Source organism: Artemia franciscana, chromosome 10, assembly GCF_032884065.1.
Source record: "Artemia franciscana chromosome 10, ASM3288406v1, whole genome shotgun sequence".
NCBI lineage: Eukaryota > Metazoa > Arthropoda > Branchiopoda > Anostraca > Artemiidae > Artemia > Artemia franciscana.
In genome coordinates this window covers 40,093,331-40,119,769 of record NC_088872.1, presented here as the reverse complement: position 1 = coordinate 40,119,769, position 26,439 = coordinate 40,093,331, and the positions used below count along the sequence as shown (strand labels likewise).

At 32.9% G+C, this 26,439-nt stretch overlaps 1 protein-coding gene across 1 annotated transcript in view; it reads left to right on the top strand.

Annotated features, from left to right (window-relative positions):
- LOC136032185 (GATA zinc finger domain-containing protein 14-like) overlaps positions 1 to 25,701 on the top strand; it is a 44,607-nt gene extending 18,906 nt beyond the window's left edge. Inside the window, exons 4-7 of the mRNA XM_065712383.1 lie at positions 2,993 to 3,109; positions 15,997 to 16,063; positions 20,796 to 24,182; positions 25,575 to 25,701. Of these exons, the coding sequence (XP_065568455.1) occupies positions 2,993 to 3,109; positions 15,997 to 16,063; positions 20,796 to 24,178 (3,567 nt within the window). The 3' untranslated portion in view covers positions 24,179 to 24,182; positions 25,575 to 25,701. The remainder of the gene's footprint in view (positions 1 to 2,992; positions 3,110 to 15,996; positions 16,064 to 20,795; positions 24,183 to 25,574) is intronic.
- Positions 25,702 to 26,439: the final 738 nt, after the last annotated feature.

Sequence of the window (26,439 nt, the reverse complement as noted above, 5' to 3'; positions counted from 1 at the left end):
ACCACAAACAGTTTGATAAACAAGGCCTCTTGAAAATGAATATAAAAAATGTCAGATTTGAAGTAAATTTAAACCAGTTGGTAGAAAAAAGTTATGTAAATAATAAAAAGTAAGCATTTTGTTGTTCTTATTATAGGTAGTTTAGAAGTGGAATACTCGAAGCAGTTGAACTTTGAATACTAAACTATTTACAAGACCAAAAACATTACTACTTGGTTCATACTAACTACTAACACAAATTCATTAATTCGTTAATCGGCTGAATTCAGTCGGTTCCTCCATTTAAAAGCTAATGGAAGCTTTAAATGCTTTCGAGACAAAATTCTGAGATAGCCAATAAATTTAGAACTACCAAAAGGCAATGCACATAGCCTAACAAAAACCATTGTCTTCGTCTATAGTTTCTAATATCTAGGAATATAGCGTTGACCCCAATTTAAACTCTGCATCGATTATGTTTACAAGATATTAAATTAAAAAAAAACAAGTTTTTTGAATTGAAAGTAAGAAGTAAAATAAAACTTAAAACGAAAAGAGATGATTACGCATATGAAGAGGGTTACTCCTCCACAATACCTCGCTCTTTACGCTAAAAGTTTTTAATACTTTTAGAAAAAAGCTTCTTATTGTTCTAATTAAACAAACATAGTTTTTCAGGAGTTGTTCTTATGGAAGTGGGACATAATTCAAACTTTAGCGCAAAGAGGAAGGTGTTGTGGCGGAGTAAACCCCTTCATATACATAATAATTTCTGTTCGTTTAAATTTTGAAGTTGCTCCTTATTTTCAGTTGAAAAAACTTGTTGGTTTTTATTTCATTTCTAATCGTTCTTAAAAAATGCCAGGAAATCTAGCAACTCCTCCAAAGAAAAATCCCTCTTCCCCAAGGATTTATTCCCTAGAGAATTCTATCCTGGTGAATATTTACACCGGACAAGTACCCTTAACATCTCTGTGCGTAAAATTGAGTTGGCAATGAGAAAGCAAGACATAGAAGAATTCAGTATAGGAATTCTGGCAAATTTCACCAGTGAAAAATTTCCCCTGAAAAATTCTCTCCCTGGAAACTTCCCTCAACATGGATAACTATTCCCAAGGAAAATCCCACAAGCAGAAAATTGCCTTCCCCCGAAAAATTTATGCATGCTTCCCAATAACAAATACTCTACGTTAACAATGGGCAAGTTTTGTAACTTAAAGATCTTTCCCCAGTGGCTGTGGGGGGTCATGAAATCTCCAAAGGCATATCTATTCGGCCTTTCAACTATGCTGAACAAAATAGCTATCTCAAAAATTTGACCAGACGATTTAGAGAAAATAGAAGCGTGGGAGGGGTACTGATTGCCCTCGAAGGTTTTGGTCAGTTAAAATGGGCACTAGAACTTTTAGTGATATTCTAGGGCCACTGGGCTGATACGATCATCCCTGGGAAAAACAAACAAAGAACAAACAAACACACACCCGTGATCTTTCGTCTAACAACAAAAATACAAAATTCTACATTTTTTTCAGATAGGCACTTGAAACCTTTATAGTATGGTTTTCTGATACGTTGAATCTGATGGTGTGATTTTCATTAAGATGCTATTATTTTCAGGGGGTGTTTCTTTTTTTTCAAAAATCAGGCGAATTTTCTCAGGCTCGTAACCTTTAATGAGTAAGACTAAACTTGACTTAAAGAAATTATGTATTTGAAATCAGGATGAAACTCAAATTCTTACGATATATCTATTGGTACCAAAATTCTGTTTTTTAGAGTTTCCGTTATTATTGAACCATGTTTCTCCTTACTTATAGGTCGTTAACACGAACCATTTGTACTAGCATCAAAATATTAGCTAACGTGTTCTGAGACAGTAAAAATGGAAACAACACGAAAACTGATCAATTTTCTTTCAAATTATTCATCTGGTAATGAAAATACTGTAATCCCAAAGTAAATATTAAAAAAACCCTACCAACTGTGAAAAGATAATTATTCGTTAGAACCACTTCCGTCCTGAACTGCTATGCTAGGTTGTATGTCTAGAAAACACAAAATTTTCGGCCTTGTATCTTTCATTTTAATGGATAAATAGCTTACATAAAACTTGTTTTTATTTTCAACAACGGTAGCTTTTACGAAGTCACGTCAATCATTCCATAGATACTGTGGGTATCATTTAAGCATCGGCGCTGTATTTGTTTTTCAGAAAAACAGAAACGAAAAAAAAAACAGATGAAAAAAAGAGAACAGAACAGAAACACGCCCTTCCTGTTCTGTTCTTTTTTTTTGGAAAAGCAGAAATACAAACAGGTTAAAAAATTAAGAAGCAAAAAAAAAATGAAAAAAACCTTTTTCTCCTTTCTGCTCTGTTTTTTGGAAAAAACAGAAACAGAAACAGGTTAGACAAAAACAGAAACAGAAGTAAACACAGAAACAGTGCCTATGCTTAGCACTGACGCTGTTTGAATTTTTCAGAAAAACAGAAACGGATAAAAAAGATTAAAAAACAAAAACAATACAGAAACATCAACAGGTCCGTATTTTTCCTTTCTGTTCTGTTTTTTGGTAAGATAGAAACAGAAACAGGTTAGACAAAAACAGAAATATAAGTAAAAACAGAAACAGTGCCGATGCTTAGTGTCAAATAGCTGGTGTTAATTTGTAACCTGTAGAACCTTGGATTTCGTCAACGTTTGAGCTTTTTGTTCGTTTGATTGTTGAAAACTTCATGTACATAGTGTTTTATAAGTTTTTAGCGTCAAATAGGTGTAAACTAGATTGGGGACTCCTTTTAGAGGAGTGCTAGGGGGCAACAATTCTTCACTGTTTAGCAATAAGTCTCAGGACATTAAAGCCACTGAAAAGGAATGGTTTACCACCTTCAGATGATTCTCGGCATTTATCTCTAGCTTTTTACGAAAAGGTACTCTTGAGCTAGGTCCAAAAACCACGAAAAAATACAAATTTGGAAGTAACTGACTGGTATTTCAATTAACTTAACTTTCAGCGGCCCAGAAAAACATGGTTGAAGAAGATATCAGCAAAGGTTACCGACGCAAAAGCTAAACATTATGAAGAAAAGGGAAAGAAACTTGTGCAAAAGGGATACAAGCTAATATACAAGGTAATTAGCTTAATATTTCTCTATAGCCCCAACCCCAATTGGCGGTTATTTTATCCTTTTTTCCGAAACTATTCAAGTTTTCGCATGATAACAGTTTTTGACAATCAGACTTAGAATTAATTACTTTTGCTTGTTCGAAATAAGCATAAATAGTAGATTCTGTTGAAGCAAAAACTGTAGACCTAATCCAAATCTTTTAGAGCTTTGACTATTTTTTTTTGCAAGGGATGTTTTACTATGAACTGTTGGTTCAAGACTCTCTTAAATGGAAGAAAGGTAGAGACTCCTCCCCTTCCTCAAACCTTTTTTTTTAATTCAAGTTTGATGTTCGAAAACAAATGTTTATTCGCAAATGATGGTCATCCACGAAAAAGCCAAGATCTTAAAATATTTTTAATGGCAGGGGGGCTAGTAGTATACGATAGATGGGTCTTGTCAGCACCATCTCTCAGGCCATTTGAAATTGCATATATCAATGAGGCCCTAGCAGCCAGACCCGGTGAATGACCTACCCTAGCAGCCAGACTATCTACGTTACGGAGGGTAAATCTCATTTGCATGCTTACATGAGTACTTAATATTCTTTAAGCCCATGACAATATTATGAAAAAATTTTCATTCAGGCTGAACAAAACCGGTTTACATTTGTATAGGCTTCCTACATTGAGTGAATATAAAGCAAGATTTTAAACGCATTTTATAATTAGAACCGAATTTTAATGAATCAAAAAGTGACAAGTCTGCTACCCTTTTTTCTTATGACGCGCGCTTGGGTAAAGTTAAGCGGTGAACTTTAGTCCCCAATCGATTATTATGGCGTTTTTTGAGAGGAAACTTATAGTCATCCATGTCCCACCTCCAGAGGTCCCCTACCCTCCAATGCCCATACCAAATCCTTTCCCCCGTTCTTTTTGAACTAAGAACATTTTTTTGAACAGCGAATTTTTTTAAATTATAAATTTTTTTAACTTTTTCTGTATGGGAATTAGAGATTTTTCGACTTCTTTTCATATGTCTTAAAATGACATACAAATATACTTATAAGAAAAGAAATTCACTTGTGATATTTTCAAAATACGAAATGAAGGTAATACAGATATGTTAGACATGATTTCTCCTATTAAAAAAAGACATTTTTCCTTTTTTTTACTTATTTTGTTTAACTTGACTATTTTTCAAACTTTTTTGGGACTTAAAATTTTTTTCAACAACATATATGACCCAAGAATGGAATAAGTGCCACGCCAAGAGAAAATTTAATGAAATATTTTATGCTGTAGATTCAAAGCATTCATTTTTATTTTTTATGATGATATTATACATGCCGTTATTCTTAAGTGATCAAATATTATTAATCAAATAAGATGCATTTTAACTGTCTGTGCTATTACTTCAGAAGACTAAACCCCAAGTTCATTAAATGGTCAAATATTATTAATGAAAATCAAATTTATTTTAACCATACATGTTTTTGTTTCTGAAATCTAAAACGCAAGTTTCTTAAAAACTCAAATATTTTTAATACAATAACATTTTTTAAAACTGTGCACATTTCTTTTTATGAAAAACTAGAACCTTAGTTTCTTAAATAATCAAATAGTTTCAATAAAATCAAATGTATGTTAAAAATATGTTTTCTTATTTCTGAAATCTAAAACCAAAGTTTATTAAATGCACAAATATTTTTAATAAAAAAGAAATATTTTAACCATACGTGTTTATATTTCTGAAAATATAAACTACAAGTTTCTTAAACGCTCGAATATTTTAAATAAAATAAGATGTATTGTAACAGAGTGCGTTCTTGTTTATGAAAACTGGAACCCTAGTTTCTTGAAAGATTAAATGCTATTAATAAAATCAGATGTATTTTAAGCATGCCTATTCTTAGTTCTGAATACTAAAACCCAAATTTCCTAAATGATCGAATATTCTTAATAAAGTCAGATGTATAATAACCGAGTGCATTCCTTTTTTAATGAAATTTAAAACCTTGGTTTCTTAAATGATCAAATATTTTTTAATAAAATCAAATGAACCTTAACCATATGCATCATTATTTTTTATATTCAAAACTCAAGTTTCTTAACAGCTCAAATATTTTTGAATAAAATAAGATATATTTTAACCCTGGGTGCTCTTTTTGATGAAAACTAAACCCCAAGTTTCTTAAATCATCAAATATTAGTAATAAACTCTGACGTATATTAACCATGTTTTTTCTTATTTCTGAATATTAAAACTTTAGTTTCTTAAATGATAAAAATTTTTAATAAAATACGCTTCTAAATCTTGTGTGGTATTATCAAGATCTTGTCTGATATTAATAAACATTATTAAAATCTAGCAGGATATAGTGAGAATCCTTTATTGCATTATCAAAACCTTACGTGGTACTATCAAAATCATGCAAGTTATTAACAAAATCTTGCATTATATTATCAAAATCTTAAGTGGCATTAGCAAAATATTTTCTGGTACCATCGAAACGTGTCTGATATGGTCAAAACATAAAATGGTGTCGTTAATATCATATCTGCTATTACTCAAACTTAATGTAGTACTATGCAATATCGTGGGCTATTATCAAGGTTGTACAAAAATCGCCAAAATCTAACACCAAAAACAAGAAGAACAATAGGGAATTTTGTAAGACAGTGGGAAACAAATTAGAATGAATATTTCGGCCCTATGTCCAAGGCCATTTTTCTTGTTTTTGGTGTTTGTGATGGAAAGGCAGTGTGGTCTTCGTCGTTATTTAATAACAAGATCTTGCATGGTATTATCAAAATCATAAAAAACATTAACAAAATATTTTCAGCTACAATAAAAATGTATCTACCATTACCAAAATCAAATATCAATATCATTTTAACTATTATTTTCTCACTATTATTTAAATATCATTTTCAAATATCAATATCATTTTCACTATTAACAAAATTTAACATGCTATAACGTTAACGTGCTATAAAAATCGCATCTGCTATAATGAAGATTATCAAAACCTTGTTAAATATCACCAAAACGTGTCTGATATTATCAAACATCTTCTATGGCAGTATTAGTGTTTATATGATATTACCAAATCTTTCTAGGTACTACAAAATCTTGTCTTGGCATTATCAAAGTCTCGTGTGATATTATGTTTTTCCTCTCTGATATTACCAAAGTCTTGTAAGTTATTAACAAAATCATACATAGTATTATCAAAACCTTGCCTGATATTACAAAAATATTTTCTGTTACTAATCAAAATCTATCAGGATGATATCAATTTTGTATCTGTTATTATCAAAATCGACATTATCAAATCTTGCGCGACATTATCAAAATCTTGTCAATTATTAGCAAATCTTCTCAGAAACGATAAGAATCCTACATCTGGCATTAACGAAAGTGTTTTCTGGTACTATCAACCGCGGTGTATAACAGCAAAATCTGAAATAGTCATAATCATGTCGGTTATTATCAAATTTAAAGCGGTGCCTTTAAATTACATCTGTTACTATTAAAATCTTGGCAAGTGTTTCTAAATCTTGTGTGATATTACCAAAATTATGTCTGAAATTATAAAAGCCTTGTCAGATGTAAGGAGTATCCTCTCTGGTATTACCTAAGTCTTGCAAGCTATTAACGAAATCAAGCGTGGTTATTATCAATATTTTACTTGATTTTAACAAAATATATTCTGTATACATTTATTATTATCCAGATCTAACATGATCATATCAATTTCGTGTCTGTTATTATCAAAATCATAGTAAGAATTATCTCACTCTTGTGTGACATTATCAAAATCGTATGAATTATTAGCAAATCTTGTCAGATACGATAAGAATTCTCCACCTGGCACTAACAAACATTTTTTTGCATAAAAACGTGCCTGATATTATCAAAATCTGAAATTGATTTATCAAAATCGCGTGTTTTATTATCGAATTTAAAAAGGTGCCGTTTAAGTGCTACATGTTACTATCAAAATGTTGTCAAGTGTTTCCAAATTTTTCTGGTACTATCAAAACATGTCTGATATCGTCAAATCTGACATGATATTATCTAAATGGTGTCTACTATTACAAAAACTTAATATAGTGCAATCAAATCGTGTCTGTCATTATCAAGATTGTCAAAATCTTGCCAAGCATTCCAAAACCTATGCCAAGTATTACCAAACTCTTGTATCATATTACCAAAATCTTGCTTGATATTATGAATCATCTCGCACTAAATTTTCAAAATCATGTTTAATGTAACGAAAATCCAATATGAAGACATGAATACCATACATGATATTATCAAAATTATGCAAGTTATTAACAAAATCTTGTATGGTTTTATTATAATCTCGTAAGTCTTTGACAAAATATTTTCAGCCACAATCAAAACATGTCTGTTATTACCAAAATCTAAAATAGTTCTATCAAAAATTAAGTTAGCAATTAAGAAAACTTAACATAGTACAGTTAAAATCATGTCTGCTATTATCAAGATTGTCAAAATCTAGTGAAATATTATCATACCTTATAGGATATTATCATAGTCTTGTATGATATTACCAAATTAAGTTAAACATTAAAGAATGATGTCTTGCATTTTCAAATTCTTGTGAGATATTATTAGAATCCTTTCTGGCATTAGCTACATCTTGCCACAAGCTAGAATGGTGCTAGCAAAATCGTGTCTGGTACTATCAAAGTCTTACCAAACAATACAATAGTCTTGTTCGATAATATCAAAACCTCCTTGAAATTATCAAATATTTTATGCGCTACATTATCAAAATCCCACATGATATAACGAGACTCCTCTGTGATATTATAAAATTTTTACAAATTATTATCAAAGTCCTGCAATTTATTAAAAGAATATTGCATCATATGGTGAATTGGCAAAATTTTCTTTGGTAATATAAAAACATTTCTGACATCGTCAAATCTGACATGATGTTATCTAAGTCGTGTCTGCTGTTATCAAATTTCACATAGTTTGATAGAGTCATGTTTGTAATTATCAGAATTTTCAAAATCTTACCAGGTATTGCATAGCTCTTGTATGATATTACCAAAAGCCTTTCTGATATTATGAAACATCTTGAACTCCATTATCAAAATTTTGGCTGGTATAACGAGAATTCTCTACGATATGATATAATTATATTAAATTATAATATCAAATATATTATTATATAATATTATTTTAATATTACTCTGTAATATTAAAATCATACATGGCATTATCAAAATACTGCAATTTAATAATGAAACCTTGCGTGGTATTGTTATTTAATCTCACAAGTTATTAAGAAAATTCTTCCAGCAACAATCGAAACATGTTTTCTTTTATCAAAATCTAATATGGTGATCTCAAAATTATTTTACCTATAAACGAAAATTAACAGAATGCTATAAAAATTGTGTCTGCTATTACTAAGACTATCAAGATCTTAGAATATATTATCAACATCTTGCATTATATTATCAAATCTCGTTAAATATTACAAAATCTTGTTTTGCATTATCCAAATTTGTGAGGTATTATGAGAATTTCTTTCTGGCATTACCAAAATCTTGCATATTATCAAAATCTTGCCTGATATAGCGAGAATCGTCTATTGCATTATCAAAACAATATGTGGTATTTCAGAATCGTACGTGTAATTAACAAAATCTTGCATTGTATTATCAAAATCTTACCAGGCATCAACAAAATATTTTATGGTACTATCATATCTAATATTGTTAAATGTAAAATTATATCATCAAAATCATGTCTGCAATTACCAAAATTCAATATAGGACGATAAAATTGTGTCTGCTATTAACAAGATTATCGAAATCTTGCCATGTATTATAGAAACGCTCTGTAATACTATCAAAATTCTGTCTGATATTTTCAAACCTCTTGCACTACATTAAAAAAATATCGACTGCTACAATGAGAGTTCTCTATGGTGTTATCTGTATTGCATTTTATTATTGCATTGTGCATTGTATTATCAAAATCTTACCTGACATTAACAAAATAGTTTCAACAACAATCACAATTTGTGTGATATTCCTAAATTCCAATATGGTGATATCAAAATCATTTCCACTGTTAAGGAAATTTAACTTAGTGCTATCAAAATCGTGTCTCTTATTATCAAGATTATCAAAATCTTGTCAAATATTATGAAAACTTGATACTTTCAGTGAGTTTTACATTTAAAAGTCTAGATCACGATATTACTACCTGAAGATCTTTTGTCATTTTGGCTTTAGTTATAGATGGCATCATAACTGAATCTTAAGCTAGGTTGTATTGAATGAACTGCTTTCAAGTTAGGTAACTCAACTAGCTTAAAATCATCAAATAAGATATTGATAATATTTGACAAGACTTTGATGATCTTGATAATAGCAGACATGATTTTGATAGCACTATGTTAAGTTTTCTTATTAGCTAACATAATTTTTGATATTAAATTTTGTAATGACTGACGTTTTGACTGTAGCTGAAAATATTTTGTTAATAACTTGCGAGATTATGATAATACCATACAAAATTTAATAAATAACTTGAATAATTCTGATAATATCATATATGGTTTTGATAAGGTCATATAGGATTCTTTTTGCATTAGTCATGATTTTGATATTGTAGTGCGAAATGATTCATAATATAAGACCAAATTTGGTAACATCAGAGAAGAGTTGGGTAGTTATGGGTTTGGTAATACTTGGCAAGATTTTGACAATCTTGATAATGACAGAAACGATTTGATCGCAATATATTAAATTTGGTAATAGTTGACACGATTTAGATAATATCATGTCAGGTTTGAGGATATAAGACATGTTTTGATAGTACTTGAAAAATATTTTTGTTAATATCAGCTAAGATTTTCATTACATCATGCTAGACTTTTTAATAGCTTGCAAGATTTTGATAATACTATGTCAAGGCTTGAGAATATCATAGAGGACTCTCATTATACCTTGTGGGATTTTGATTATTTAGCGAATGTTATATGATAACTTCAGACATGATTTTGATAACATTACACAACATTTGGAAACACTTGGTAATATTTTGATAATAGCAAATATAATTTTGACGAAACTGTGTTAAATTTGATAATAACAGATATGATTTTGACATCACCATTTTAGATTTTGATAATATCAGACACGTTTTGATAGTACCAGAAAATATTTTTGTTAAGGTTAGGTTGAGGATTCTTATCATGCCTGTCAGTATTTGCTAATAATTGACGAAATTTTAATAATGACACACAAAATTAATGTAATACTTGCCATGATTTCGAAAAATAACAGACACAAAATTGATATCATCATGCTAGAATTTGATAATATCAGATAGTAGCAGAAATTATTTTGCTAATATCAGGTAAGATTTTGATAAAACCATGCATGATTTTGTTAATAGCTTGCAAGAATCAGGTGATACCAGAGAGGATACTCATAATATCTAGCAAAACTTTGACAATGCAATACAAGATATTGTAATATCTAGCAAGATTTGATAATATAACGCAAGACATTAATACAGCAATGTAAGATGTTTGATAATATCAGACAAGTTTTGGTAATATTTGACAATATTCTAATAATTTTGATTATAAGAGAAACAATTTTGATAATTTTCTTAATAGTGGAAAAGATTTTGATATATCTATTTTAGATTTTTGTAATGGTAGATACGTTTTGTTTGTAGCTGAAAATATTTTGTTAATGCTATATAAGATTTTGATAATACTATACAAGATTTTATTATTAACTTCCCAGATTTTCATTTTATCACGCATGGTTTTGATAGTACCATAGAGAATTCTTATTATATCAGTCGAGATTTTGATATTGTGGTGTAAGATGTTTAATAATATCAGAGAAGATTTGATAGTACCGCACAACATTTTGTGATAATGGCAGAACTGTTTTCATAATACTACATTAAATTTGGGTAATAGCAGACATGATTTTGACAACACCATTTTACGTTTTGATAATATCAGACACGTATTGATAGTGCCAGAAATTTTTTTCAAATACATAGTAAGATTTTGATAATCTCATGCAAGATTTGGTTAATAACCTGCATGATTTTGATAATACCAGGTAAGGTTTTGATAATTTTATATCAAGCGAGATTTAGATAAAGTAGTGCAAGACATTTGATAACATCAGACAATATTTTGATAATACCAAACAAGATTTGGAAACTTATTTGATTAAAAATATTTGATCATTTAAGAAAATAAGGTTTTTTTCAGAAATAACAAAACAAACGGTTACAATACATCTGATTTTCTTACTTATATTTGATGACTTAACAAACTTGGGATTTAGTTTTCGTAAAAAGAGCGCGCACGCTTAAAATTATCTTGTTTTCTTAAAATTATTTGAGCAGTTAAGAAACTTGAGTTTTAGATAAAACAAATAATGACGCATATGGTTGAAATACGTTTGATTTTATTAAAAAATATTTGATCGTTCAAGCAACTAAGGTTTTAAATTTCATAAGAACGCACACAATAAAACCATTTGATATTATTATGAATATTTGATCAATTAGGAAGTTTTGGTTTCAGATTTCAAAAATAAGAACACATTGCTTAAATACAACATATTTTATTAAAAATACATGATCATTCAAGAAACTAGGTTTCTGGTTTTAATGAAAAAATGTACACTGTTAAAATCCATCATACTTTATTAAAAAATGTTTGAGCTTTTAAGAAAATTGGGGTTTAGTTTTCAGAAAAAAAACATGTATAGTTAAAACATATTTTTTTTATTAAAAGTATTGGAGCATTTAAGAAACTTCGGTTTTAGATTTCAAAAATAAGAAAATTCACAGTTAAAATACATCTGATTTTGTTATAAATATTGCATCATTTAAGAAACCAAGGTTCTAGTTTTTCATAAGAAGGAATACATTCGGTTCAGAAAAATTTTCACTTATTCAAAATATTTGAGCAGTTAAAAAACTTGCGTTTTAGTTTTTGGAAATAAAAATATGGATTTGGATTTGATTAATAGTATTTGATCATTTGGAAACTTGGGGTTTAGTTTTCATGAAGAGAAACGTACATGGTTAAATTATATATTTTTTTATTAGAAATACTTGAACATTTAAGAAACTTGGGGTTTAGTTTTCTGGAATAAAAACACACAGACAAAATAATTTGATTTTATTAATAATATATGATCACTTAAGGATAACTACATGTAGAATAACATCATAAAGAATAAAAATGAATGCTTTGAATTCATTCCATAAAATACTTCATTATGATTTCTCTTGACATGGCACTTTTTCCATCTTGGGTACATATAGCAGTTGTTGAAAAAATCTCTAAGTCCTCCCCAAAAAATTGAAAAAACTTTTAAGTTAAAAAAAAGTAAAAAAAGAAAAAATATTACAACAAACGTTGTTTTTCTAATAGGAAAAATCATGCCTGACATATTTATATTACCTTCATTTCGTATTTGGAAAATTTCACAAGTAAATTTCTTTTGTTACAAGTATATTTTCTTTCATTTTAAGACGTCTGAAAAAAAGTTGAAAAAATTTCCAAGTCTCCAAAAAAGTAGAAAAAAATTTTGTCATTTTTTCTTAAATTTCAAGAAAATTCTTAGTTTTAAAAAGGGGAGGGGGGCAAAAATTTTGAAGAGGGGCATTGGGGACCCTTGGAGGTCGGACATGGTTGACCATGAGTTCCCTCTTAGAAGATGCCATAATAATTGATTCATTGGAGACAAAATTTCGCCAGTTTACTTTATCCAAGCGTGCGTCATAAGAAGAAAGGGGCGGCGTACTTGTTACTTTTTGACTCAATAAAATTCGGTTCGTATTAAAAAATATTTTAAAATCCCGCTTTATATTCACTCAGTGTACGAAGCCTATAAAAATGTAAGCCGGTTTCATTCAACAGAATAAAATTTATTCATAGAATCTTCAAGGGTTTAAAGAATATTAAGTACTCATGTAAGTGTAAAAAAGGGATGTTATATCTGTAGTATAGACAATCCGGTTGCTAGGGAAGGTCATTCACCGGATCTGGTTGCTAGAGCCTCATGGGTTTATGTAAATTCAAATGGCCTGAGGGATGGTGCTGCCCGGACCCTCTATGGCATACTACTGGAACTGTAAAATATCAATAAAGAATTTTGTGTCATCAGTTCTACGGATTTCAAGGGAAATTCTTTGAACTTTTGAAAAAAAGGTTCTATGGTTTTCAAGGGAAATCTTCGAATCACTGTTTTTTATAAGGCATTCCCAAAGTCTCCCCCGTATTTGCAGATAATTATATAGAATGCAATCTTTTGCTTTACATCTAGAAATCGTCCTGCAATAAGAGGGCAGCTGTCTACACCCAGCACACATTTTACATGCTTTGTCAAGAGTATTACTCGAAATGAAGCAAGATACGAGGGAAACGATAAAAACAACATCCCCTATCCTTACCCTTTCAAAATACCCTTCTAAAGCTTATAAATAATTGTCTATGTTAGTTGTTTGTTTTGTGTAGACCGTGTTTAACTTTAGGAGCAAATGCGCCTAATAATGCAAATAATCTCAACATTATGCCCTTTGAAACTGGGAAGCTGAATATGCTGCTACGAGTACAATTTTGGCGAATCTTCTCAGGCTCATGACTTTTGTCAAATAATTTTAACTTGATGACTTTCATGTATTTGCAATCACCATAAAAACCTAATTTTTTTGAAGTATATTGCTATTGAAAATTCTTATTTTACAGTTTCGGTTACTGTTAGCACGAGCCACTCATTAGTTATAGTTCTTTCCCAAGAATCGTTTGATTACCACGAACTGTTTGAAAAGTGTTCTGTGCACACAATTCCTTGTTACGAAAAGCAAGTTAAATTCCAATCATTTCCAAAGACTTTTCTTGGGGCGCAAAACGTGGACGTAAATCTTTCTACGCAACCAACAACAACCAAAACACAAGGTATGAATGTTCTAATTCAGGGTTGAATCCATATCATACCGAATGCGACTACGTTTCACCGATTCTGGAAGTTTAAAACATACATCTTTTATTTTTTTCCTTCAAAACTAAATTTCTACCTTAATTCTTGGTGTATACTAGTGAAATCACATCTGTAAATCTGTAACAAACTTGCTAGTTGGACATAACGCGCTTTGATCCTGACGGCAAAGTCTTTTAGAGCTACTGCGGCAGATTCAAAAAAGTATTTTTTTGCTTCTTGCACCTCTTCAGGCAACATACTATCCCGCCATAGTATATACAAAAAAGTTTTATAATAAAATACTTCATTTACATCTGTTGACCGCACCGTTCACCTGCACTGTGTTTTCATTCTCGTTGTATGTGAGAGGTTGCCCACTTTTAAAAAATCATATCAGCCAGGTACAGGCCATGCGTTGTGCAAAATGGGTCATGATTGGCGGAAATACGTACGGTAAGGTGGAAGTGTACATGAGTGATGGAACAAGTAACACTTCAAAAAGTACACCAGGTGGCAAAAGATTGGGCGACCCTTCAATTTTATGGATAAAATAGCAAAGGAATCAGTCGATTTAAAACAAAACAAGGCTTTAGTGTCAGTACAGTCTTGACACCAGTGCTACTCTATCCGGTTCGTGGTGTATAAAGTGTATACGCCCTTAATAACTTTCAGTTTCAGATCTTAGTACACTGAGAATACATATGGGCGACTTTAGGTATAATTGTCTCAGGTAATTTAGACATTGTTTTGACTGACCGCACATCAAGCAGTAAGCTAAACAAAAAATATGGTTTAATTCCTCTCTCTAGGGCTATAATGTAAGAAAAGTCAAGATGGCTAGGCCTTGTTTTACAAATGAAGTATAACAGGTTGCAATCGATTGCGCTTTTTGGTTATTGATCAGGTGCCAAAAGAAAAGAAGGTCGTCCCAAATGGACTGGGAAGAGATCTTAGGAAAAGATCTAAAGGAGATTGGAACTAGATGGGAGGGGTTACAGACTGAAATTTTGAATAGATTGGATGGAAAAAGAGTGTGTACAGCTATGTTGGCCTCGAGGCTGCATGGTACTGTAGCGAGCTGTTAGTATTGCTGGTAATAGATATTGGGTAATAAGCCCCCTTTAAAGAGTCCTGAGAGGTTAAATTATTTTCATTACATTTTTCGTTTATCTACAAGACACACGGTGTTTTTGAGCGCGTTCGGAAACGTTTAGCAAAACAGTATATTTCATAGGGAATTTATTCTTATCGAAAAGCATTAAAGAGCAGAGATGCCTCTGGAGCACACACAACTATTTAAACAGGGACACCATTTTTTGTCCTGGCCGTATATTCATCACTGCGAATAAATTTGAACCTAATTTGAAATAAACTCACCGAATTTTTCAAGATGTTTGCATTGAACATAAGCATTAAATATATAAAGCACTGTTTATTTTCAGTTTTTTATTTTTTTGTGTCGATCTCGAGACGCGCAAGAGTAAAAAAAAAAAGAAAACTAAAAGCTTTTTTCATTCTGAAGGGGGGGGGGGTAATGCTTACAACAGAATAGTGTGCCTTGTATAGAGCACTCGCAACCATTTTTTCTTTGGAGGAGGGTAGAGGGGTAACTACCGCTCTAAAATACGTGCCATTGGTATCTCTAACTATTCCTGGACTTTTTCATTAGTCCTATTGGACTTCGTTTGAGGTATAATCTTGATTAGAATAACATTGTGTCATTCATTACATTGTATTCTCTCTTTGTTAACCTGTTTCTAGTTTCAAAATAGAGTAAATTTGTATCAAAGTCATACAAAGAGATTATTGTTTACAAAAGAATTTAGGTAGTGAAAGATATTTTGAAACTAAAGTCAATTAAATTTCTTCCTTTTTATTTCTTTTCAGAGCCAGGAATTGGAAAAAGTCAGACAAAATCTAGATGATAATGAAAATTATCCAGCTTCCGATACAGGTAAATATTAAATAATGAAAATTCTGAAATGCCGCTTTGGAACCAGACACGTTAGAAGAAGAATATTGAATTCGATTATTAAAACAAAGTGACTTTACTTCAGCTGGATAGGGAAATTTTCCTACGTAGCATAGCCATACTAAATCCAGGTAACACCCTCTCCCCCCCCCACAAAAAAAGAGATAAAGAAAAGCTTTGTGCCTGATGGACTCCATCAGGCACAAATTCTGGGCGTAGGGGCTCCATCTTCCCCCGAGATTCTCATCTCCTTTTGATTTTATAATCATTCTTACATTTTGAACATTACTCATCTCTTAATTTTTCTTCAAGAAAGATACATTTCCCCTTCAAAATGAACATCTACACACATGTTTGATCCATGTATTTGACACCGAAAGGCACAGCGACTGAGCGGAGGCAGGGGCGCAGGTTCAAGCATGTATATACATACATTATTGCCTTTATATACATAAAAAAGGAGGAAACTATTATGCATTTTTATTATTAAATATAATGCACAGACTAAGGGCGTATCCAGGGTGATAGGGTCTGGGGATAAAAACGTAACAAAAGTTAATTTAAACAAATTTTTTATATGTTTTTGAAGTTTTTGCCCCCAAAAAACCATGTGTAACCCCCCCCCCCCTCCCCACACATACACACACACACAAAATTCAGGATACGGCCCTGACCCTGAAGTCACTAAAATGCTCAAAATTTCTGCCAGATGCTGCTTTAGGGGTGCTTAAAGAAAGGTTTATAGCAATTTTTTGGATCTATGTTCAAAATTTTCAATGCGCTATTAGTTCAATCCCTATCTTAAATATATGAGCAGCCTTTGATTATAGAAACTAACAAATCGCTTTGACGAGATAACACCCAACAGTGAGACTGTCTGAAATGGCTGTGTAGCACCGAAAAGGCCTTGCTTCAAATATTCCGTCTTAGGCTGCTCCTCTTGTACCTAATCAATTAAGAAAATCTTCATATAGTTAAAAAAAAACGTTTACATGATTATTTTTTATTTTAAACTACCAAATCAAATTAAAGAAAAGCAGATTAAAAACTAAACTAAGAAAAAAATAAATTCATACAATAAGTAAACCTATGAAGAACAGAAATAACTACGGATTAAAGAAATAGAAGATAAAAACGAAAATTCAAGTCACAAGCTCAAAACGAACAGAGTTGCCGCGAATAAACATGGGAATATCATCCCCAAAACATCCTAAGACTAAGATTTCAGGTTTCAAGCCGTTTTTGGGCCATTTTCTCGGGCGAAACCATACCTTTGTCTTGCTCTCGTTTCTGCATCGGGGTGCCAAGGCCTTACTGGAATAAGTTTAGCTGATAAAAAGTGCTTGGCTTACTCTTAGGCCTAACTACTGGGGACTAATATGCCCCAATTACTAGTTTCTGCAATTTTTTTTTTCTCTGCTTTGAGAAGGAACTTGTGAACTTATGCTTCAAGCCGTAAGAAAAAAATTGAATCTTTGAGTGACCATTTTTAGAGGAACCATTTCTTTTCTTTTGATTTGAGACCCTCTTGGCCACAGGACTTAAGGATACACGTTTCAAGCCGATTGGTAATTTTTTTTAGATCTTTTTGGGTCCCTTGCCCTCCCCTAACCAAACGAAAGTCATTAGAATCTGTTTGGCCCGGGAAAATACGTTTATAAGTTGCGAGTTGGCCTTTTTTTAAAATTTGGCCTTTTTTCGGACCCTATTTTCGAAGAACCAACTTTTTTCTATTTTTCTTTGGTAATGGTGTCTCTTTCACCTGGGAACTTAAGGACATAATTTCAAGGTCGATCTGGAAAAAGGTTCTTTGGCCCCTTTTCCGGGCAAATATTACTAAACAAGAAATGTTTCATGTATTAAGCTTCCCATGGCCCATAGACGTGCAGTTTTAAGTTTCAATCAGTTTAAAAAGATATTTTTGGCCATATTTTGGGGCCCATCGCCCAGATAACTTTCCCTAAGGGGATTAGGATTCCTTTGGTCAGAGGCTTCATGGATCAAGTTATACACGCAGGCATATTGAACCTTTCGACTATACGAAAAAATTACTACCAAGTAGACATTGTTATGTGCTGACTTGATCTTCAGTCTTAGAATACTTATTGAAGAATCAAATGAATGGCAGACTTAAATCATAATGGCTTTCATCGATTTCTTGAAGAATTTCAAATCAGTCCATAGAGATTCCCTTTTGAAAATACTGTGCTAAAATGGCTTCCCTGAAAAAATTCTCAGAATTATTATGGCATTATATAATGAACAAATGTGTGCTGTTCGGACTGACAAGGTGGTTCTGAGTGGAATGTGGACAGAGTGGTTCAAAGTCCCCTCAGGTGTTCGACAGGGGTGCATTCTTTACCTAGTGCTGCTTACAATACTCATTGACTTCATCTTGCGGACGTGCAACTTCAAAGGCGGAATCCAGTTGAATGATAGTCGTACTTCATTTGATGCACATTTCACAGACGATATAATGCTCCTTTCTTACTTAAGAGAGGAGCTTCAGTTCAACAAAAATGAGTAGGTGAACGAATAAGTTTGGCAATAAGCACGCAAAAGACGAGAATCATGCACATGTGAATAAACTAACTGCTGAGCCGCTGACAGTTAAAACAAAGAAAACTCAAGATGAGAAGAAGATTAGATATCTAGGGAGTCTAGTGAGCACCGATGAAATCCCTGAGCATGAAATTGCTACACGTATTGCATGCACAGAAAAGGCCTTTGACAAATTAAGAAAAATTTAGAGAAGCACCACTTTCTCTTTGAGGCTGAAATTGGGCTCTTCAATAGTAATTTCCTGTAAGTGCTAATGTATGGTCCTAAAAGCTAGGCACTGACAAAAGAGCTAGAGTAAAGATATCAGCGTTTTGAAAATAACTGTCTTCGACAGATAATTGGAATCAGCTGGATGGACAAAATTGCCAACTCATTTATCAGAGAGAAGACTAAACAGCAACTCGTTATCGATAAAGTCATAAGAAGTCAGCGGCAATATTGGGGACACATGGTTAGAATGGGGAGCAATCACTTTTCTCAAGATGTTTGACGTTGGACTCCTCCAGGAGTCCGACGGTGCAGACGACAGAAGGCTACACTTGGACGATGCCTAGAAAAAGATGCAGCGCTCTCAAGGACATCCCTTGATGATATTTGGCCGAAGATGCTGGAGAGGTCATCATGGAGAGGCAACGTTGCCGCCATATGTGCCGACTGGCGAAGGAAGACTTAAGTCTAAGTAAAGAAACTTTGACATAGGGAGTTAAAAGAGGACATTGTTAAAAGGTTGGTAAAAAAGGGCTTGGAGGGTCCTGATCATCTTTCAACAGCTTTTGACCCATAAAGAACCAGTAGAACTTCCAGCTTTTAGTCCAACGAGTCTACTCTTAAGCTTCTATGACCACCCCTTCCATAAAAGATATCTGCGGAAAAATGCAGTAATAATATAGGAGATGCACTTCATTCATTATTAAATCAACGCTATTGTGTTGACTCTGACCAGACTAAGCAATGTATCTATGTTTTTCGTCTTGTAGCCATAACAAATGGTGATAAAAGAGATAGCTGCCCAAAAATAGATGAGTAGTAAATCCGAGCAATCAGAGAAAGCACATTCTTGTCACAGCAGACCGACTTGTAGACCAGGCAAAAAAAAGTATAGCCCAATATTGTAATTTAAAGGACGAATTTTAAAGTCCTATCAAGGAATTCTCACATTCAGCTTATTCACTATCACAATTTCAACACTAACTTTTCACAGAAATCTTCTCTTTTTAACCCCATAGGTTTTGTTTTATAAATTACTTTTAATGATCAATTTAAACCTTGATAAAACTTGCAAAATTACAAGATTTTTACTGTATGTCCACAAAACCCCACGTGTAAGCATGGCTCACTATGGAAGTGTCAGTCTGTATCAGCTAATCACTTGGAACTCTGGTCATGGATATTGCTATATTCCTATATAATTTTTCATTTCGAGAAAAGCTATTTCTTCCGTTACTGCAGCGTTAAACCTCCTCACTCACAGACACAATCGCAAATACTATGCCCTGTGTAACCATTTTTAAGCTTCTGCCTTAGCCGTCTCTTTATAACTTTTCTGTAAGCCATAAGTTTAGTATCCATTTCAGCCATTCTATTGCTCCCTTCTCAGTTAGTTATTAAAACTAACCTCAGGATACGGTCCATGACAATCCTTAGGTAGCTATTCAAGCTACCTAAGCAGGTCTTACATGAAACTCACGGTGAAAGGAATCATACTTTCTACTTAAAAAAGAGAGTTTGGTGACTCATTATTTTTCATTGTGCTTGTCAAAGTAACTCCATAACATCCGATCAAAAAAGTTTAAAGAATACTGATACCGATTTTTATTATTCAGGTTTTTTTTGTTTTTTTTTCTAATGGAAATATTTGCAAGACCGAATATGTGACAGCTTCAGTGGTGCATAATGCTACGTTTGAACTGATCTTCAGATACACTGGAGAAGCAACTATTTGTGTGTCTTCAGTCATTGTTTTTTAAGTTATCTAATAGCCTCCAAGGGCTTGTCTTATTAGCAGAAAAATCTCTATCATAACTATTTTTTTTTTCATAGTATATACCTGAAATAAAATTACATACATCCTTAAAAATCCTGAGCATTCAGTTTTATACAGGGAGGCATAAATATACATTAAGAATTATCACTAAATCATTTTATGTTTTAGGTTCCATAACGCCACCAACATATGAAGCCCAGATTCCAAACCCCGTTGCACCACCTCCCTTGCATAGCCTTGAAGCGTTTCCTGAGCAGCACCAACAATCATTCGCCGGAAATACAAAATTTCCTTGGGCCAATAATGACCAGGGTTCTGTACATATAACCAAAGACATTCTCAATACAATTCAAAATTTGGCACCAGTAGAACTAGATTCAACTCCTTCTGTGGTTGGGCCGCAAAGCCAACCACCACCAAATCCTCCAGCATTGCCAAGTCAGTTGCCTTCGACTGACACACAGCAAAACTTATTATCCTCCAATGATACTCCTGAGTTACAAAATAACATGTATAACTTTTTCGCTAATGCTGGAGCTGATATAATAGGAGCTGGCCTTGCCACGTTTGAGTTTGATCAGTATCCTCAACAATTTAGGAACAATGCACCCAACACGAGTATCAACGGAAGCTACTTGAACAATCAAAACCCTGGGTTTTCTAAAGAACTACCAAAAACACAAGAACAGCCTGGAATCAGCACTTATAGTATGAATCAAGGTAATTTTAAGGCACACTATGGATCTATTGACTGGAAAGACATAGGAAATCAGAATTCAGGTAAAGTTAACACCAACACTGTATCTGCAAATAGCCCAACCCGCGAAAAAACACAAGTACCTGGTATGGCTGCATATCAGCAAAGTGGCAACTCCGCTGGAAGTGGACTAAGGTACCAACAAAGTCAAAACCAGACTAGAGATTCACCAGCTCAAAAGAGACCAAATAATATAGCAAACAATCAGAAAACTCGAGATTATGTTGAAGGTTCATTAAACACTCAGGCACAATTAAGGGCAAACAAAGTAAACGACCAACGACAATTCAATCATAATAACGGCTTTCACCAACCAATAATTCAAAAACAGAGTCAGTATGACCAGCGAAACAGAAATACTATAAAGATCACCGATCCCTTCAAGCCGTCAAAGCTTCTCAGTGTAAAGCAGAATGCATCAACGCCATTATCTATCATGGGCCAGACGCAGTTCTCAGACCAGCAGAAAAATAAGCAAAATGCTGCACAACAGTCGAGTCCAGCACAACCAAGCCAGAATCCACCTAATCAGTCTCTAAGAGTTAATGAGAGTCAGGCAACAAAACACCAGGGAGCTTTTAATTTAGGCAATTCAGGCCAAACACAAAGTGTTTGGAGCAGAGACCAGCAAAGGCCAGCAAGCGAATTTCCCTATAATGATAACTGGCCGTCGCTGAGGCAGAATCAAGACCAGATACCTGACCCTTTTAAAGAGTTTATGAAGTCACCTAAACAGGAATCAGGGCAGAATTTCCCACAACTAAACAGGGCTAAGCTACCCGACTATGTAATCGGCATCATAGGGTCAAAATCAACAGAACTAGAACCTATTGAAAGTGAAAAAAAATCTTCCGAAACAAATGAAGCTAATACCAATTACCAAAATACAGAAGATAATGATTACGAATTTAACTTTGAAGATGATGTTTACAATGGCTTTTTTGCAAACAATGATGATCAAAATCCTGAAATAAAAGAGGAAATTCAAGATTCAGTTAATTCACTGGAACAGTTTTTTGACCAGAAATATCAGTCACTAATTTCTTGGCCAGTTTTTCGGTCATCTAGAGGTATAGAAAAGTTGAAAGCAAGTGTGCCAGGCTATTTAATGAACAACACCAATTCAAACAGAAGTGAGGTATTTTCCGAACCAAAGTTTCTAGCAGAAACTGATCAATCGCTAAATACATTTCCTTTAGAGTCAAAAACAGAACCTCTACAAAATTTAAATGTGATAAAAAGAATGGACGAAGACGAAGAAAGATTAGATGAAGGCAAACATCTATCAGCGCAAGGAATAAACCACTATTTACTAAATAGTGATGGAATCCACAATTTTCGTGGACTCCCACTACAACGAATGACTAATCACAAAATTGATAAAAAAGGGACAGAAGTACGAAGGCTTACACTGGAGGTACCATCACAGAATGAACAATTTAAAGAAACTGGAAATATTAGCCGACAACAAATTATAAATCCTGACGACAACTTAGAGATCCCAGAAACAAATCCGGATAATAATACAGACAAATCAAAAAGGGAGGAAAAATTGCCAAACACTGAAATACCTTTTAAGCAGCAACGCAAAGTTTTCACCAAAGTCAAGGATGGCCAGAGTGACGTTAAGACTTCAGAAGACGACAATCAATTAGATAGTATTGAGGAAGGACCTGGTAAAGTAATAGAGGCTACTATGCCAGCTGAGGATGAAGCTTCTTCCGACAACATTAAATCAGCTATTAACTCTTCCATCATCCGTCACTTGATACGCGGTCCGTTTGATGAAGAAGATGAAACCATCACAGAAAATATAGATCAAAACCCCTTACAACTTGATATAATAAACGTCGATTTTACAAATTCGTCAAATACGAATGGCATAATATTTGAAAATGTGAAGGAAAGCACAGAAGAAACAGAACAAGCTAAAGCAAAACAAAAAAAAGTAACCAACAAAGACGGTGTAAATGCAGATACGCTTCCAAATTCCACCTCCAATGAAGAAACAGGTTTGGAGTTAGAAAAACAAGAAAAATCAAAGCTGGATGGTAGAACTAAGGAAAACGAAAGAAAGAATGCAAGCCTAAAACGAGTACACAGCAATAAAAAGAATTTACAGAAGTATGTAAAGATAATAAAGTACAGAAATCGAAATGAAAATGTAAGAAAACAAGAACAGCAAACAGAAAATTACACTCCCTACAATACACCGACTAATTATCTTATTCAAAATACAGTGTCAGAAACTTTTCAGCTTCCAAGAACAGATTTTGAGGATTGGAATGACCCTCGGGATTTTATTTCAAGGATGGTATCAAAAGGATTCTCTGATTCGGATTGGAGCTTTCTAAACACACCAAGCTTTCATAACAGCCAGGAAAATCAGATTTATAAATATAGGCGCGACGATACCAAGGCTTCTCACAAAGAAAAAGAAAAAAGTGTAAATAATATTACAGTAAATGATGACAATGAAGGAAATATTCCAAAGAAAACTGAAATAAATGCGTCTAACGAAGATTTGATACAAAATACAGGTGGCTACACTAGCGCCAATGTTACTGACAATCCAAAAAACGGACAAGGAGTATATTTAATATATAAGGATGATTTGCATCAGCCGAGCAATCTGAAAGTAGATATGTATAATTACGGATTAGCAACTCAAGATGACAGAAAAATTATCAATAGCTGGAATTCTGAAGAAAATACCAATAAGAAAAGAATCGGGCATCATAGAATTCGACCAAGACAAGGCAGTGAGAAACAGGAAGCAAGTGATATCATTTAACCAGGTAGATCGTCTCATGTTAATATGAACACAAAGTGTAAAAAAGAGGTAAGAAAAGAAAAAAACAGAGAAAAAGAGAGGGAGGGTGAGAAAGAGAGAGAAAGAGAGAGAGAGAGAGAGAGAGGGAGAGAGAGAGAGAGAGAGAGAGAGAGAGAGAGAGAGAGAGAGAGAGAGAGAGAGAGAGAGAGAGAGAGAGAGAGAGAGAGAGAGAGAGAGAGAGAGAGAGAGAGAGAGAGAGAGAGAGAGAGAGAGAGAGAGGAAAACAGACAGACAAACAGAAAAAGCCCTATTTTACAGATGGAGTAAAATGTGGTAATGAAATAAAAAAGTAGTAAAACAAATATTAAAGAAAAGAGGGAGGAGAAAGAATGAAAGCGAGAGAGAAACAGACAGACTGAGAGTGATTTATTTTATAGACTATAAAGTCAGTAGCTTAATATAAACTTTCGGTATTTAAAACAGTTTTTTAAGGTTGTATGCAATATCCTGTACAATGCAATGGCTTGTTCTAACTTTATTCTATTTGTTATCTTTAGCAATTTCCAACTTTTAAAATAAATTTCAGGTTTAGCGTTCAGCAGCAGCATCTATCGTCAAATGTAAAACGTTGTATTATTAGGCGAATAGAACATCACCTAGCGTAAAACATGCAAGGCAAAGACTGAGCATGTAATGTAAAGAACGGCGTTTTTACATCATTATATAATAGTGCATAAGAACATGATTTGTAAATTAGCCATTGATTTACGACTGTTTTTAAAAATAAGCCTTTCCCTTCCATATTATTTGTGTCACTATGTTATGAGAAATTTTGTGTTATTTATGATGTCCACGGATTCCAAATCAATTTAAACATTTTTCCCAGTCAACATAGATAATTTTGTAATCAATCGATTAGTGTATATATTATACAGAAGAAGCCGCGGCATTCCTGTGATTACAGGATTTTTTTAAAAATGTCTGACTTCATTTATTCGAAACCTCGACTTAACTTTAGTCTATTTTATCTCTCGGCTATTAGCCAGAATATTATAATAATTTCCGATACAAGTCGGTATCACAGTTGTCTACTGGTCTCACAAAACTTTTAGCAAAAATAAATGCTTCAATTTCAATGACTTCCCATTGGGATATTAGGAATCCACGTAAATTTTAAAATTAATTTTCCGGTTTCAGTCCACTTTAACACCCAGCCCTATATATCTATTTATTTTTGTCGGAAATTTACAAAAAAAGCATAATTGATCGAAAATTGTTTTTCAAAAAAAGGATGAATAACGATGAAAGATTCGTTTGTTCTCTTGTATACCTGTTTTCAAATTTACGAAACAGAGGAAGTAAACTTGGCTTTTAAATCTACGGTAAATACATGCTAAAAAAATTTCTTTTGTTCCAGATGTCAGACGGAAGAGCTTACCTACAACATGAATCCTTCTCTATTTATTTGAGTTTGTTTTAAAAGTTATGTTGTGAAATACATTCCATTTTTAGATATTCGGGCCATTAAAAAGTTTTCAAGCTGATTATGGTATACTAATTTTTTTTTTTACAAATTATAAGTTGTAACATTAACAAGGTTATTTTTAAAATTAGAATTCACGTTAAGAAAACCGTAGAAGTTTACATTTTAAGTAGATATTACAATATTCAGAATTAGTGAATAATAATGAATTGAATTGGTAACTCATTGTTGGTTACTGGCTTTCAGTAATTAAAGATCGGCCGATTTTCGAAAAGCAATCAATGATAAGAAGTTGATTAAAATTTACACAACATGTCAACAATTAGAGATTATTTATATTTATTCTAAACACTAACTTAAAAGATTGCCAAAAAAATCTACATTGTAACTACATTGGTGCATCGCTCCTATTTTTACATTATCAACGACCCAATGAAATTTAACCAACCTATCTCGTAAGTTCATAGATATGATGCTTAAGTTGGCGATTACGCAGAAGTTAGCTTGGCAAGGAGACTCATTATCGAGGAGAGAATATAAGTGCGTCAGCAATGAAAAACATGCAGGAAAAATCGCAGGAGTAGGGCTATTTTGAGAAGAAGGAAGGATCCGAAGGGATGCCAGCATCAAAGTCCCCCTACCAGTAAAACTCTTTGAATATTTGCATTTTTAACCAAAAGTTCAGGTGGTCCTGATACTACCATTACTAAGAAGAATTTTCCAGTGGGGTAGTAGTGCAAAGCTTAACTAGAAACTTCATCAAATAACAGTCCAAAACATAAACTATCTGTTACATAAA